This window comes from Rutidosis leptorrhynchoides, chromosome 8 (assembly GCF_046630445.1).
Source record: "Rutidosis leptorrhynchoides isolate AG116_Rl617_1_P2 chromosome 8, CSIRO_AGI_Rlap_v1, whole genome shotgun sequence".
Lineage (NCBI taxonomy): Eukaryota > Viridiplantae > Streptophyta > Magnoliopsida > Asterales > Asteraceae > Rutidosis > Rutidosis leptorrhynchoides.
The window spans coordinates 134574411-134592599 of record NC_092340.1 but is presented as its reverse complement, the minus strand read 5'-3'; the positions used below and the strand labels follow the sequence as shown (position 1 = coordinate 134592599).

The 18189-nt window shown below is 34.0% G+C and overlaps 1 protein-coding gene across 1 annotated transcript; it reads right to left on the bottom strand.

Annotated features, from left to right (window-relative positions):
• Positions 1 to 14276: 14276 nt before the first annotated feature.
• LOC139862051 (dehydrin Rab16C-like) lies at positions 14277 to 15699 on the bottom strand. The gene is made up of 2 exons (XM_071850602.1): positions 15368 to 15699; positions 14277 to 14777 (listed from the first exon to the last, which is right to left on the bottom strand). Exons 1-2 carry the CDS (start codon positions 15611 to 15613, stop codon positions 14517 to 14519), a joined length of 507 nt encoding a protein of 168 aa, XP_071706703.1. The 5' UTR covers positions 15614 to 15699; the 3' UTR covers positions 14277 to 14516.
• Positions 15700 to 18189: the final 2490 nt, after the last annotated feature.

The following is an 18189-nucleotide window of genomic DNA, read 5'->3' as shown; positions in this document are numbered from 1 at the left end:
CAACAAGACGGAATGAACAAATGATGTGCACCATTTATCATTCAGCAAACAAACGCCAATATATTTGGAAACTTTGGTAAAATTTAATCATTTTCACACAAATCACCCTCAATAATTTAAATTGTTACCGATTTCTTGCAAATGAGGGCATTGCAAGATCTTAAGTGTGGGAAGGGGTTAAATTCTTTCGGATTTTAAAAATTTTTACTTTATACACCTGGTTACCATTAAAAATACTAGTAAAGCAGTAGTTGTATTAGAATCTAGTGCTCTCTGATAAAAAAAGAACAGCCCTAGTCTTATATACTGACTACCCAATTCTAGTAAAATTTTTCAAAATTTTCAATTAAATGAATTCAAAATCATGTTTATACATATTTATGAACGATAAAACTAGGTTTTAACACCGAAATTATTGTTACCTCGGAAAGGACATAAATTAAGAAACAAACTAAAATGTTAAAATTCATTTAAAATGGAATAGAGGACGATAAAAAGGAAAATAAAAGCTAAGTGTGGGAAAATTTACCAAGTTATCTTAAACATATGTCACATATATCTGTAACAAATAACTGAAAATACTTTTGCTTTGGACTAAACTAAACTGTTTTACCCGATGAAAGAAAAGAAGAGATGGATCTACACGATGAATCAATTCCATCATTAAAAGAAAGTAAAGTCTTCCGAAAAAGACACGCGCTTCTTGATTTAGGTCATGAAGTTGTCGTCCAGACCAGCTGTAGGTTGACGAAAAATCTAGAAAAGTCATCACTAAAATCGGTTGGAAATCCACGGACCTCAGCATTAAACAGGGTCGCCAAGTGGTCAGATTTATCCTAACCATGAGAAGGATTTATCTCGTACAATGGGGGGGCACCGTGCAAATTAGCTGGATAAGACTAATGAATCAGATCCCCAGAAAGGATAATCTCCTTAAAGATTAAAAATCAGCTTTTAAGACTGATATTACTCAATCCTAGAGATTGACCTTAAAGATTGAGAATTCAAACTCATGGAATTCAATGATATCTAAACTCGAGCTTGAACGAGAAAATATTTTGATCAAAATTATAAACCGATTTGTTTTCTGAAAACCCTATTTTCAATGCGTTCATTACCATTGAACGTAAAATCCTAGGAATTCACCTGGAATTCATTAGGTCACCTGAACTAAATCGGGTGTCAACCGTAAGAACGGTGGTTGCATAGCATGGTCAAAGACAGGACCTTGTGCCAGACCGAAAAATTATAAGGGTGAGCTTTACTATTGCTCCTACCAAGGATAGTAATTGCGTCCGACACGTTATAGACCATAATCAAAAGCATGTCACGGGACATTGCCTTAACAGTTGCTTGTTCAACGCTTTCCTTTACAACCGGACGGTAGTTTGCCGAAAGGTAATATACGGAACAAGTAAAATGGACATGTTGCTTTCCTAATACAAGGTTAGCAAGTGGGTGACACAAAACAGCAAGTTTTGAGCTAAAATTTTCAATTCTGAACCCCACCAAACCCACAAAAATATTTTGCAAACACCGGTAAAGGGTTATCCCGGAAAACTTATCTAGGGTAAAAACTAGATTTAATTTTCAAAAGATCAAATGTTTTCATAAAGATCCAATTTCCTTAATGGATCTAAATTTTTATAGTCATGTGGGACTGTAAACCATATCGTTACTACCATTGTTTATACCACCGTATAGAAATCACTGATGTACAAAGTGTGAAGAATAAAGAAGTGATTCTAGTATTTCAAGACGATATTGCTTGAGGACAAGCAACGCTCAAGTGTGGGAATATTTGATAATGCTAAAAACGAACATATATTTCATAGCATTATTCCTCAAGAAAGACAAGCTTTTAGTTGCAATTGTTCTATTTACAAGTGATATTCGTTTAAATAATAAAAGGTGAAGACAAAAGACAGATTCGACGAATTGAAGACGCAAACGACCAAAAAGCTCAAAAGTACAAAAGACAATCAAAAAGGTTCCAATTATTGATAAGAAACGTCTCGAAATTACAAAAGTACAAGATTCAAAACGCAAAGTACAAAATATAAAATTGTACGCAAGGACGTTCGAAAATCCGGAACCGGGACCAGAGTCAACTCTTAACGCTCGACGCAACGGACTAAAAATTACAAGTTAACTATGTATATAAATATAATATAATATATAATTAATTATATTAATTATATATATATTATATATATATTATAAAACCGTCGGCAGAGAAATATTCCAAGGGTGTGAGCTGTAAATTCATTCTCCGCGACTCTCGGAGTTTGAAGAGGATTTTGCCGCGAGTCGCGGAGCCCCAAAAAACGACTCTGCCTATAAAGCAAACCGAATTCTGATCATTTTTCACAATCTTTTTCTTCTCTTATCATACGTAAACGATATATATATATATATATATATATATATATATATATATATATATATATATATATATATATATATATATATAATTTATATTTTAATTTTAATTATAATTCTAATAATAAGGGTATGTTAGCGAATATTGTAAAGGTGTAAGTCGAAATTCTGTCCGTGTAACGCTACGCTATTTTTAATCATTGTAAGTTATGTTCAACCTTTTTATATTAATGTCTCGTAGCTAAGTTATTATTATGCTTATTTAAAACGAAGTAATCATGATGTTGGGCTAATTACTAAAATTGGGTAATTGGGCTTTGTACCATAATTGGGGTTTGGACAAAAGAACGACACTTGTGGAAATTAGACTATGGGCTATTAATGGGCTTTATATTTGTTTAACTAAATGATAGTTTGTTAATGTTAATATAAAGATTTACAATTGGGCGTCCCTATAAATTACCATATACACTCGATCGGACACGATGGGCGGGGTATTTATATGTACGAATAATCGTTCATTTAACCGGACACGGGAATGGATTAATAGCCACTAGAATAATTAAAACAGGGGTGAAATTACATTCAAGGGTAATTGGTGTAATTGTTAACAAAGTAGTAAAACCTTGGTTTACACGCAGTTGATAACCTGGTGTATTCATTAAACAAAGTATTAAAACCTTGTTACAATTCGAATCCCCAATTAGTTGGAATATTTAACTTCAGGTATAATAATAATTTGACGAGGACACTCGCACTTTATATTTATGACTGATGGACTGTTATGGACAAAAACCAGACGGACATATTAAATAATCCAGGACAAAGGACAATTAACCCATGGGCATAAAACTAAAATCAACACGTCAAACATCATGATTACGGAAGTTTAAATAAGCATAATTCTTTTATTTCATATTTAATTTCCTTCATTTTATATTTAATTGCACTTCTAATTATCGCACTTTTATTTATTGTTATTTAATCGCACTTTTAATTATCGTACTTTTTAATTATCGCAAGTTTATTTTATCGCACTTTTATTATTCGCAATTTCATTATCGTTATTTACTTTACGTTTTAAATTAAGTCTTTTATTTATTTATTTTACATTAGGTTTTAACTGCGACTAAAGTTTTAAAATCGACAAACCGGTCATTAAACGGTAAAAACCCCCCTTTATAATAATAATATTACTTATATATATTTGTATTTTTATAAAAGTAAACTAATATAGCGTTGAGCTTTGTTTAAAGATTTCCCTGTGGAACGAACCGGACTTACTAAAAACTACACTACTGTACGATTAGGTACACTGCCTATAAGTGTTGTAGCAAGGTTTAAGTATATCCATTCTATAAATAAATAAATATCTTGTGTAAAATTGTATCGTATTTAATAGTTTTTTCTGCTAAAATTAATAACTATTTTATATACACCTCCTACCACATCAATTATCATTATTTGATAATCGTCGTAATATTTTAAAGGTTATGGTTTGTTTTAAAATCGAATGCAGTCTTTGAAAAACGTCTCATATAGAGGTCAAAAGCTCGCAACGAAATCAATTAATATGGAACGTTTATAATCTATATGAACGGAACATTTCATAAACCCATGAAAATTTGATTCTACCATTTTCATGGCGTCTCAATTTTATTTATAATTTTATTTTACTATTTTTTATTAAAAAAAATAGGCCGGAGGTCCACTCGGAAGCAATCTCTTTATCCGCCGAATAAAGAGAAGGATGACTTTCTCTACTTTTCTGGGTGGAGAAATGACTTGTTTTTATTCTCGAGTAAGGGAAGGATTGTCTACATCTCACCTCCCCCATACACCACTCATGTGGTATTAGGTAATGTTGTTGTTGTTGTTGTTGTTGTGCTTTTGACCTTGTGAACTTTCACTCTCATTAAACAGATCAGGTAAGCTTTCATGTGAAAAGGATTTTTTCTTTTTCAAACAAAGATCGTTGATTTTATCATAGATTAGAGCAATTTCTCGTTTCATTTTGGTTGATCTTTTAGCCAATGCTTCCTCAATCTCACTATTTGATGCAAATGTGAGTCGTGCAGGTAGTCCAATCATTAAGTATCTACTATCATACAGACAGGGCTCAGCTTTGGCCATATTGGTCAGGGTGAGAGGATTTTCATAACCTAATCCTCTGTTCTCACGGAAGGAGTCCTTTGGTCAATTCATGAACATGGTTTGACTAGAGATATGACCAGCTAACACAACCTTAGACTGTTCAGTCTTGTACAGTTTTTCTTTAAATTGACCTAGACGTGTTTTAAGCTCTAGGTTAGTTCCAGCTAATTCATAGCATTCAGAGGTTTTCTTAGCTAAGTCAAGCAGGGGCTCTCTTATCTTTTGCTCTAAAGTATCTAGAAGAGTTTTCTTAGAGTCAGTGAGTTTTTTAATTTCTTTCTCAGCATTGTCGATCTTTTCACTAAGAACCTCATTCCTTAACTTAAAGTCTGTTCTTTCTATGCGTAGAGGTTTCACACTAGATTCTAGTTCTCATTTTGTAGTCCACTAATTTGACTGGTAAAAGATCTATGGTCTTTACTCATTTTAGCAAAGTCGTCAATATACATATCTGGCAGTGCAGGGAACAGTTTATTTTGACTACTAGAGGCGGGTTCAGTACTAATGGGCACATTCGTTTGGGTTGGTGGGTCAAGGTTTTGAAAGCTAGGGGTCTCGGAGGGAGCATGCAGTACATTGGATATAAGTTCAGAATCGTTATTTACAGAGTCATAATATTCATGAGTTATATTAGTGTACAGTTGTACCTCTTCCTCATCATCGGAAGAAATTTGATCAGGAGAGCGGGACATGTTGGTTAGTTTGACCACATTGGCACGTTCCGGCTCCTGTTCACTGTCCGACCAGTTTAGCCAAACATCATCTGAGGCTTTGAGGACCTTTCCTTTTTCAGCATCTTGTGCGAGTAACATCTTTTTCTTGTAGTACTCAGCATCCTTTCGTTTGGGTAGTCTGCATTCTCGAGCAAAGTGACCTGTTTTACCACAATTGTAACACACATTATCGGAGTCCTTGTTTTCAGGAACACAGTACTGAGTAGTTGTGGTTTCTGGGTTTTTGTAGTATGATGAGCTGGATGAGATTCGATTGTTGTTGTTTTTGCTGAAACCGCCAGATGATCTTTCGAGACTTAGTTGCTTGCTGAACATTGCGGCAGCTTTGACAAGATCTCGATGTTCTTCGTCAACATCAGAATATGTATCCTCATCAGATGACATGGGCTGTTTTGCTTTGAGTTAGGAGGAACGGATGGGACAGCTTTGTTAGAACTTTTGTTTACATAAAGAGCCATTGGATCACTGGTTGCAGCAGGGTTTGTTTTGGATCCTTGACCAGCTTGCACATCAGCTTGGTGGTTCATTAGCTTGCCTACAACTTCATGTATTTTGTACTTCTTGATGTCCAGGTTACATTGAGCTTTTTCAGGAATTTCATGTTCAGCTCCTGATTGTCTTTATTCAGTCTGACCTTTTTCAGCTCATTGATGACTTCACAGAAGCGCCTGTAACAGTCCTTCAGCATTTCATCATGTTTCTGATGATAGTCCTCATACATGGCTAGAGCAATGTCGAGTTTTGTTTGGTCGGATTGGCTATATCCTTCCTGTTGGCGGGTAATTTCATCTAGAAGTTCTTTTCCAGATTTCAGTGAGCTGACAGATTTGTACATGTCATGGGGAAGAGCTTGCATGATGATAGATCTGGAATCAATGTCGGCTTGATCTCTCTTAGCATCTTCACCCTGGAGTTCATAAGGTTTTAAGGCCACACCGGTGTTAAGATGAAGAAAGACCTTAGGTCCATTAAGGAATGAGTCCCAGAGGTTTTTGGTTTGTTCTCCCTTTCCATCGATGAAGTTGTCAAATCTTCCTTTCCATTCGTCATATAGTCCCTCGAACAGCATGGGAGGACGGGTATCTGAGTCCACGACCAAAACATCACGGTTTGTAGTTGCCATCTTAACTAAGAGTGGAGACGGGGTGGAACAAGGAGGTAGAGGATCAAATGATGTTGACAAGATAAGATTATGAACAATGAGGGTTAAGAGTTTCAGGTGATGAAGTTATGGATTTGATGTAAAACTACTTTTATGAAATAAAATGGTTTTTGAGCAAAACCAAATTTCAAGACAGACAAGTTTTTCGAGCATGATTAGGTTTTAGAGAGGTTTTCAACACAAGAGAATTTCGAGCAAATGAATTTCAGGCACAGACTAGTTTTCGAGCATAAGATATTCGAGCACTACTTAGTTCTCGAGTAGACAAGGTATTCGAGCACTAATCTAATTTTAGAGCAGAGAATGTATTCGAGTAGAATCCTAGTTCTAGAGCAGTGACTTAGTTCTAGAGCAGTTAAGTATTCGAGCAATAACTTAGTTTTCAAGCAGACAACTAGGGTTTTGAAACAAAACCAAGCCTTCAAAACAAGGTGGTTTTCGAGCAAAACCAAGTATTCTGACAGCCAAGTTTTCGAGCACTATTGGACAAAACTTGAGGTTTTCGAGCAGCCTGAGGTTTTCGTGCAGGTTTTTCGTGTAGAATGAATAACAGTTTTTAGACAACCTTTTAAATTTTAGATACTATTTTCGTGGAAATGTTCAAGTATTCACACTATTTTCGAGCAAAAGTATCAAATTTTAAACTGTTTTCGAGCAAAATGTCTCAATTTTCTCACTATTTTCGAGCACTTTTAACTGAGAACAACTTAGTCAGATTTTAATTAAAAATTTTAAAGAGTTGACTTCTTTGACTGAAAGTATCCTTGCACGTGAGTTCTTACAAGAAAGTACAAATCTTATGCACAAAAGGACAAGTCCTTTGTCCTCTATGACATAAATCAAGGGATTATGTCAAGGACATGTCCTTTTCAGTCTAAGACCTCTTGGATAATGGCTATTCGGTGGGTATTATCTACTAGACAAACTTTTGGAGCCAAAATCACAGTCAACAAGTCAACACTATAAGTCTAAAGTTCAAGTTTTTCGAGCAAGTCACTTTAGGGTTTTACTATTATCAGTGAACCCTAAGAGGTTTTCGAGCGATTTGAAACCCAGATGGGGGGGGGGGTTTTCGAGCGAGTTGAATGTGACAGAAAACACAAATATTTCGATTTCAAGGCTGAAGTAAACAAGATTTGATGGCAAACTCTTTATAAAACAAGTAGATTTAACATCTTTTAAGCATCTTTAACACATTTTGAGTAAGTATGGACAAGCATACAACGATTAAATCATGTTTTAAACACTAGGATTGTAAGAAACTGAGCATAGCAGTAGAAACTTGTTATTCAGGACATGGATATGAATAATGAGCACATTTTAACAGAAATCATCATGTAACACATCCATTATTAACATATGCATCGTAATAGGAAGAAATAGCATGTTAATAATCTCTAAAACACTTCAAAGATTCGTCATATCAAAGGAAGTTTTAGGTTTTTACACATAAACCTTTCTACACACTAAATAAACAGAAATATTAAGGCTTAGATTCAGATTTGAATACTCAGTAATTAACAGATTTCAAGCATGTAGGTTCGATGTAATTGTAAAAACAAGCAGAAAATTGAAAAATAAGACGAGTTATCATGATACCTAAACTGAAGAACACACAATACTTTAAAAACACGAGTCACGAGGCTTCAATCCTTGGATCTACAAGCAACATAGCAAGTCCCACTCTGATACCAATTGTTTGTCCCTATTGAGCCTATACCGATCGATTTCTTGATGATTATGTGGGTTAGAGGTATTAGTTAATATGAACATTTGAGAGAATAAGATAAAGTAGAAGTGCAAATATCATAACCAGTTACAAAAGATGTGGGAAGGTTGTTTATATATGACAACCTCCCAAGTTACAAGTCTTACATTGTTACCATGGTAAATAATAGGTAAATACATTACATAACAAAGTTAAAACCGTGCGCCACTAAACTATTACATAAACATATGTCAACAAATGGTTTTATTGTTACAGTAATTACAGAAATGGTTTTTCAAATAAAATAATTACAGAAATAGAAAAACTGAACAACAAAATGCCTGTTTGTATATTTTGGGGCAAACCGGCCTTTGAAACATCGGGTTGGCCACGTGTTCAATTCTCAGTCAAACCGGCAAACAAAACGCCAGTTTGACCGTTAGACCGTAATAGTTTTCGCACCAATCGCCTTTTCATTTATTCCCTAACCCGTGACATAATTGCTGCGAATCAAATTTTGCCACGTGTACAAACCGGCAATTAAAAGGCCGGTTTGAAGCTTTATATAATCCGACCTCTAGTACATCAGTTTGCATCACTCCACCATTCTCATTCAACTTTTTTAACACACACACGAATCACACACGAATTTGCAATGGATTCCGCCCAACCTCGAGCAACTCCGCTCGACGAATCACTATTATTTTTGCAATATCAAGGAACTCACCGAGCGTACAAGGTTTTTATGGGTGCTGTTCAAGATCCTGGTGTTCCTGATAGATTGGAAAAATTTAAACCAAGACGATCAGATCGGGGTTTATGGCATCATATGGAAGGTCTGGCAGCTGCAGACGAGTTTATAGACCCACGGGTATACCGTTATATTCAACAAACGAGTTTAGGGCAGATTATCAAAATACGATACCAACTTCCGCGTTGGTTGAACGGTGGCGGCCGGAGATGCATACCTTCCACTTCCCTAATGGTAAAATGTTTTTAACCAAATAATTTGTATTTAATTTAATTAGTATTTAAATTGATTAAATGTAAAAAATATATATATTTTGTATTTAAATTAATTTATATATATATATATATATATATATATATATATATATATATATAATTCATATATAAATGTATAATTTGTGTTTAATATATATAATTTGTGTTTCTATTATTTATATTTGTATAAATGTTTTGCTATATATATTATTTAATTCATATACATAGGAATATATATATATATATATATATATATATATATATATATATATATATATATATATATATATATATATATATATATATATATACACGTATATATATTATTTATATTCGTTTATATGTTTTGCGTAGGTGAAGCAACGATAACGTTGCAAGATGTTCAAATTTTATGGGGTTTACCCATAAATGGAGATGTTGTTTCGGGTGTATGGAACAACATGACGCCAGATCAATGGTCTGATTTTGCTAGCCGATATTTAGGGATTGATGTTCATCCAAATAAAATAAAATCAGGACACATCTTAATTTCTGCTTTATCCGCGGAGTTGAATGAGCCCGTTGGTGAGACTGATAGATCTCACCAACAACGGGCTAGAGTTTATTTGTTAGCTGCCTTGTCTTCCTTTCTATTCCCCGACGGTAATTCGACCATTGCTCCGTTAAACTCTGTGCATCACCTCATCAACTTTGAACGTTTGAGTTGGGGTAGTGCGGTGCTAGCACATGTATATAGAAATTTGTGTTGTACAGCTGAAAAGACAGACTAATCAGGCATAAATGGTGCGATGCTTTTAGTGCAACATTGGGTGTATGAAAGAATTCCTAGTCTTGCGCCACATCTTTTAAATGATATAGTCTTGACATCCAATGATCCTTTAAATGGACCGTGTGGTGTGAGGTATATTATTTGTAATTTATATACTTCTAGTTACTAGTTACTTCTAGTTCTTTTGATTATTTGTAACTATATAAGTTACTTTCATTACTGTAGGTGGTATGGACGCCGAAGCTTCGAACTTACACCCACACATGTATTGAGTACGTGTCGCTCAGCATTGTCGACGATACGCCCTAATGAGGTATATAACGAGGATAAATTATATGTAGATATTAAATCTACATATAAAGTTTATAAATTATATGTAGATATTAAAATAAACTAATATCTTATTATGTTGTTGAAGTTTCTTTGGCTTCCGCATCGAACAATTATCAACCGTCTACCCGCTGAGTGTAGAGCTGATGTTAACTTGTGGACATACCTTGGCGCTATTCTATTTTGGGCTACGATTGAGATGCATCTCCCAGATAGGGTATGCAGACAGTTCGGATGGATTCAGGATATTCTGCCGTCGGACTTGTTGTGGACACCGCAAAGGCATCATGCCATACACCGCACAACCCTACGGTCAAGTGCAAACGCGGATATAAGGCAAACGAACCCGCAAGTTGAGTACATAGGCCAATAGAATGAACGAGATCAGAGGGGCTATATGCCTACGGCGGGGGTGGGCACGGGCACGGCTGCTCGTTACTTTCTGTGGTACTACGCGCGTACAATTGTTACTATACGTGATATTAGAAGACCACAACCCGCCAACCAATATCGTGATTGGGCAACCGAAGAGAATCTTTATGTAAGTAAAATAATTATTTTTGCTCTTGAATTAGTTTTAATATTTGTATGAAATTAATTAGTTTTAATATTTGTTTACATTTACCTATTGTGCAGGAGGAGGGTTTAGCAAGGATAAGCGCGATGATTACATCTCAAATGCAACCAAACAGTTAACCAAACCTGCAGGCTTTTGTTGACTTTCCGCATCATTTGATGGGCGCCACGCATTAAACTCAGCATGATCCGGGGTTCCAGTTCTATGGTACACAAAACTACCAATGACCGGATTATGGTTTCCCTCAATATACAAATCATGGTCAATCATCCAGTGCCACCCCGAACCAGAACGTGTCTATAGGGGATTATGGTTATGGTACTACCCTTCATTAAACACCAAGGAACTCTGCATTTGATATGGGAAGTCCATCAACTCCAGGGAACTCTGCGTTTGATTTGGGATGTCAACGAACTCAATCATATGTTCGGCGAAACTCTCCCTTGGCATTCCCGAATTTTGGTGGTACATCACAAGTTGATCAGAATGTACATGATGCGACGGATCTAAGAGATGATGAGCCCGCCCACAACCACAGCAACTTCGGAGGAGTGATTGGGTTTCAAATCCACCACGATGTGGTACCGGTAGACACAAACATGGGCATAGACGTGGACATTGATTGAGCGTATTATTAATGATTGTAATAGTATGATTGTTTTAATGCAAACTCTTTTATTTTAATGAATGTACTTTTATTATATTTTATTATAATGAATAATTTAATAATTGAAAACTCGTTTTACAACCTACAAATTATTATAATTAAATAATAAAAACATAATATAATATGAAAAATAAAAATAATCTCATTATTAATAAACTAATTAAATAATTAATTGATGAAAATAATTATATAAAAATCATAATAAATATTAAATAACACAAACATAACATAAATAAGAAATAAAAAATATAAAATGACAAACCGGCATTTCAAATGCCGGTTTGGTTAAATCTACGGGTCCACAGCCGAAACCCTAATTATTTATAACGGTGACGTCAGAAAACCTTTAAACCGGCGAATGAATAACCGGTTTGGTGTACAAACTATCAAACCGGCTTGGTGTACAAACTATCAAACCGGCAAATGAATAACCGGTTTACCCATGTTTATAAATTATTTTTTTGTAAAATTATTTCCGTAAAACCTATAAATATATTACCATTTAAAAAAAAAAAGTCTGATCCGTAAGTATGATGAACGTATTCATCCGTACAGATCACTTTGAATTTTGAATTTAAATAATTTCGAGCATACTTTTGATCAACTAATAATACATACAATAAACATAAAAGACATTCAAGTCAATCAAACACAAAATATCGATGTCCATATACATACGAATGTCCAGTTAATTTTCATTTTTAGATCACACAAGTTTTAGGGGAAAAAAACCAAAAAAACAACACACTTTAGCAAAGACATATCGTCGGCAAAAAGTGTTGGCTAAAAGTTGGATAAATGAAAGTAGGGCAACAAATTAACACAAATGTACCGATGTCGCCCACAAACTCATTTCTGTCCTATTGTCGCCTACAAACTTTCAAAAAATGTGCTACTATCAACATTTTGGCATTTTAACCTGTTACATACTAATTTTGACCTGCTAATTTTTTATTTTTTTTTAAGAGTTAAGATCCAATCCACGAACGACACGTGTCAATTTTGACCTGTTTAGCCGGTAGCAAGTCATTTTTGTTTACATTAGTACACTTTTTGAAAGTTTTTGTTTACATTGGTACACTTTTTGAAAGTTTGTAGGCGACAGTAGGACGAAAATAAGTTTGTGGGCGACATCAGTACATTTGTGTAAGTTTGTAGCTTATTTTTGACTTTAACTCATGAAAGTAAGAAAACTAGCTATTTTGTCATTTAGTTGATTTGAGGATGACTTTGTGTCGTCTCCATAGCCGTAAGCCCGTGATTCTTGTAGTGATCTCAAATCCTTTAAGATAAATATCAATAAAAATAATTGTATATGGTTAAGTTGATATGATGGCACTAAACAAAATTTAATCATTTGTTTAATGATCTAATAACTAAATAGTTAGTTTCAATTGATGGTGGATGCTAGAAGACATTTTATTTTATAAATAAATAATCATACATAGGAGGAGGTACTTTCGATAAGAAAAAAAAAAAGAAAAGAAAAGAAAACATAAATATATTTATTTTGAGTGGTAGATTAATTAGGATAATTAGGATACATCTTATAATAAAAGATTATTTTCAGGCTATCAATGGTTAAGGTTTTGATATCTTAAAAAGTTGAAGTTCAAATTTTATGACCGTATTTTAGATGATCAGAAAAAGCATTAGAGAATTCATTTATAATAATAACTAGTCCGGATCCGGCTCGCGCGATGCGGCGGGAGCTTTCGGCCTGTGTATTCATATTTAACGTAGCGTTGTGTATTTACAGAGGAAAAAACGGCTCAGGTCTTAAGCGCCGTTTTAGATGTCGTAGTTTTAAGTTTTTTTTAAATAGTGTCCATTTCGAACGTAGTTAGTTTCATTTTGTTCAGAAAAAAATTTCGAGTGTAACGGTAGTGTCAGAAAAATTTAAATTGCGGCGAACAGAAAGATACGGGCTGTCGTTGTGTTAAGCATTTTTTAAAAAGTGTCCGTTTTTCGTATAGTTAGTCCCGTTGAATTCATGAGACTTTTTCGAGTTGAACGGTAGTCTCGAAAAAAATTGACTCGCACCGAGCGAGAAGATAGGGCCCGTTAAAATTCGGGAGAATTAGTTTCTTTTATTTTAATAAAATTATATGTTTACAACCCATAAGAAAGTGTAAACTTGGGGGTTGTAGCGTAAATTGAACCAAAGTTGAGGGACCGATTGTAATGTAAACGCAAACTCGAAACTACAAATCAAAACAATTAAAACATTTCCACATGTCTTTTAGTATATAAGGGGTAATTAGTGGCGGAACTTGAACCCCTACTACACATTTCCACGTCTTTTAGTATATAAGGGGTAATCAGTGGCGGAACTTGAACCCGATCACAAATGGAGCTGGTGCAAAAAATTATTAAATTTACGCTAAAAAAACCTTATTTTTTAGTAAAAAAATTTTTTAGTGTGAATTTTTTTTTTAAATCTAACTGGGCGGATGTCCCATCCTGTCTACTAAAGCTCCGCCCCTGAATATAATTAGATCGTAATACAATTAAGAAATAGTATTAGGAAAAATTGTCTGTTTAGTTTACCGTGAGTTTATTGTCAAATTTTTAAGCGACTAAGGTAATTTTTAACCCAAATTGATGGTGTTTTACTTTTCTAAACTTTAGGATATAATTCTATGAATTTTTCAGCATATAGAAGACTTGTCAGTTTTTAAGATACATGCAAGTTTAATACAGTAATGTTTAATTTTGGACGCGGAAGTGTTTTGCAGGCTCCCAAGAATTTCTAGCTAGTATGTAAATAAAACACTGCCAGGTCGAATTACTTAATTAGAGAATGCATATAAAACTTTACTTTGATCTTATAACACAAATAAAGATCAAAACATACAAAAAAACATATCCAAACTCTGCTACTTGAGGTATCACACACTACATAACCACAGAGCAGATTATTATTAAGCACCATGCACATCTATATATCTATCTAGATACAAGATATGATGATACGTTCATCTTTATGTATACATATAAGCAAAACAAACATATATATACGTATTAATTAATTTCCTGGCAACTTGTCCTTGATCTTCTCCATTAGTCCCTTCTTCTCATGCCCTGCTTCCTCTCCTTGATGTTCATATCCACCAACTCCACCATGACCACCACCGCCAACGGTGGCGGCAGCTGAAGTCTTGTGTTCATCGGCGGCAGCTGAAGTCTTGTGTTCATCGGCGCCATGATCACCGCCGGGTAACTTCTCCTTAATCTTCTCCACCACACCTTTCTTCTTCCTTCTTCCTCCTTGTCCGTCATCTTCTGACTGCACACAATCAAAAATAAAATTATGAATTTATTGAATTACATCGTATAAATAACACGTCTGACGTCACTAAATATATATTCCTTCTGCCCAAAACAAGTGTCCACTTCTAAAAACATAAACAATTAACTGCTCCATCTTAATTTAATAGTCATGGATTGATTTTTTTTTTTAACTTTTTTTTTTTAACTCGTCTTTAATTTAATAGTTGTGGATTGAATTTTTTTTTTTTTTATAACTTTACTGTAAATAACTTTTTTTGTGTTATACTTGTTAAAATTATACCAAATGAAAAAACATATAAAATTAAATTTATTTATATAAATTTCATGATGTATTATATTTTATATAAATTTCATGATGTATTATATAGCACAAAAATAGTTATTTATAGTTAAAGTTACGAAAAAATTCAATCTAGCACTATTAAAGGATGGAGTAATTTTTTTTACCCTTATTTGCTTTTTTTAGAAAGTTAAAAGCGCGAACGTGACACTTTAACTCTTCAAAAATCTTTGTACTTTATAAAAACTGTGCTGGATACCAACAATATATTAATCTGAGACGTAGTGAGTAATATAGTCACTTACGGAGCTCGAACTGCCACTTCCAGTTCGGTGAAGGATGCCACCGGTACCATGTTGTTTCCCTTCTTCATAGCCTTGACCAACACCAGTTGTACCATGTTGTTTCCCTTCTTCATAGCCTTGACCAACACCAGTTCCGGTAGCACCAACACCGTGAGTTTGGTTGGTGGAGTGAAGTGGGTTGTGAACGCGCTCTTCGGTCTGGTGACCCTCTTGCTTCATGTACTGTTCTCCTCCGTATTGTGCCATTATATTATTCTCGGTGAATTAAAAGTTTGCTTGAATAAAAGTAAAATGATATGAGTATTGAATGTGCAAAGAAAAAGTTGATGAGAAATGAGATGGGATTAAAGGGTATTATATAGGGATAAAATGAGTTACTGACTTAACGGAAAACGGTACGTGGAAGATTGTGTTAACAAACGCATGGGATGAAAACAACCGTACACGTGCGAGATCGTATCATCGCGTCCCACGTTAGGCTTTTAAATTGGAAGCTTCTAATTAAGCTAACACATGAATGTCGACAAGTGTAAAGCTATTAGGTCGGCCAAGAATATATGGAGTTGGTTTCTCGATAAGGTTTTGATTGCAATTACATTATTTTATGATGACAATAACACTATTAAAACTTTTTTGAACATTGTTAACTTAAATTAAATTAATAAAAATATATTTAATTTTCTCATTATCTACAACAAAACAAAATCATAAGAAGTCTATATCAAATTTGCACCCGCACAACTCCACAAGGGGAGGCCGCTACCGTTCACAGTTTTATCCTGCTATTTTCAAGATCGGAATAAGCCAACAAATTAATTTATATCCATAAATTCAACATTATTTTAAGGGACATACAAATGTATTATATGGGTACAGAAAATTAATTAATCTTAAACTTTGTAAAGAAAAAATTACATTATATACACATTTTATTTCGACAATGTTCAAATCTATTGGAAACAATTTAATTTATATAAAGAAACATTTACTATTATAAATGATTTTATCAAGTGTCATAATTAGGCACTTTGTAGCAAAAATTCAAAAAATATGACAGGATAGTAGGATTCAAGAAAGCTTTGTAAATCAAGTACGGTAAAAATAAACTTGAAAACTACTACAAAAAAGGGAATAGAAATCGGTTTTAAGGACTTTCGGAACCATTTTTAAAATTGGTTCCCACTTTTAGGAACTGGTTTTAAAATCGGTTCCGAAACTTTACATTAAGAACCGGTTTTACAAAAACCAAGGTTCTATTTTGAACAATAGAAACCTGTTTATTTATTTTTTTTATTTGTAATCTTCATCTTCGTGTTCATCTTCATCTTCATGATGAAAAAGTAACTAATTACAAGCTTTATTACTCATAATTAAGAACCATTTTAGTCTGTGTAGGTAAATTAAAAGTTAGAATCCATAAAGTTTTGCTGTCCGTATGTAAGGTCACTCTAAATTCCATACACAATTGGCCATAACTAATTTATTCATTTTAGAGAGTAACAAATTAATTCGACCGTACCAAGTTAACCCAAAATGTGTACACGAATCAATTAGACGTCAAGTATACATACAACAGTGAAGAGCTAATCTTCGTCTTCGCTAATTACTACGGTTGTAATAACAATGTTTTTTCTTTTTTACCTGTTATGCTAATCTTTAGGTTTTTGAACTTGGAATGCTATGTAGGGGTGGTCAGTATTTGGTTTGAAACCGTAGAACCCGAAAACCAAACCGAAACCAAACCGGAAAAAAATCAAACCGAATTTGAAAAACGGTTTTCGGATCGAGTCAAACCGAAACCGAATTTGAATTCGGTTTTCGGTTCGGTTTTCGGTTTTGAAAATTCTGAATTCGGTTTAACCGAAAACCGAATTCAAAACCGAATTCAATGTTTTTATACATTTAATTTGTATATTTATGTTTTAATGTCGTTGTAATTTAGGATCCAATCAATAAAATATATTCTCACCCATATGACGATTTGATAACTCATAATATAATTATGTTACTCAAATTATTATGTTCTTCTTCTTAATTACAGAAGCGGTAAACGTCATAATTAAGCTATAAATATTAATAAATCATCGAATTCTTTATAATTTAATAGTACGTCATCGTTTTAGAATATAAATAACTAAGACATTAGTAACGCCACAATTAAACTACCATCGTTCTCAGTTTTTTCATAATATTTGGTTTTAACCGAAAACCGAACCGAATCCGAATTTGAATTCGGTTTTCGGTTCGGTTCGGTTTTAACTTTGAATTCGGTTTTCGGTTCGGTTTTCGGTTTTTCCCAAAAAAATTTCAAAACCGAATACACCGAACCGAATAAACCGAACAAACCGAAAACCGAACCGATGAACACCCCTAATGCTATGTATCTTTATGTTGGCGTGTAAAAAATTTTGTGTTTTTTTGGAGATGTTTGAAAAAAGTGAATATGTTTGAATTTTGGTTTGGGTAGAGGGTGTAATAAAGAGCGGGAGATGGATAAGCTTTTTATGTTTTTGAATTGAGACTAGTTTCATAGAAAAAGAGGTTCCTAATGTAGGACAACTGAGACCGATTTCTCCAAAAAAGAGGTTCCTAATGTTATAACCGGTTTTTCAAAAAACAGGTAACTAAAGTCCACTTTAGAGACCGTTTATTTTTAAAAAAAAAACCGGTTCCTCATTTTCGCCAAATTTGAAACCGGTCTCTATTATCTTTCGAAACCTGTTTTCTCCTATCCATCTAAAAACCGGTTTCTTTTGAGAGTTCATATTCTTATTTGTGTAGTAGTCCCCGGATCTCCTAGATCCGAGACCCCTTTGCGTGGC

Excerpts from the sequence above, each read along its gene's own strand:
- LOC139862051 (XM_071850602.1), bottom strand. The coding sequence starts at position 15,613 with ATGGCACAATACGGAGGAGAACAGTACATGAAGCAAGAGGGTCACCAG. Across the intron at positions 14,778-15,367 it reads GAAGTGGCAGTTCGAGCTCC|TCAGAAGATGACGGACAAGG; the intron begins GTAAGTGACTAT and ends GATTGTGTGCAG.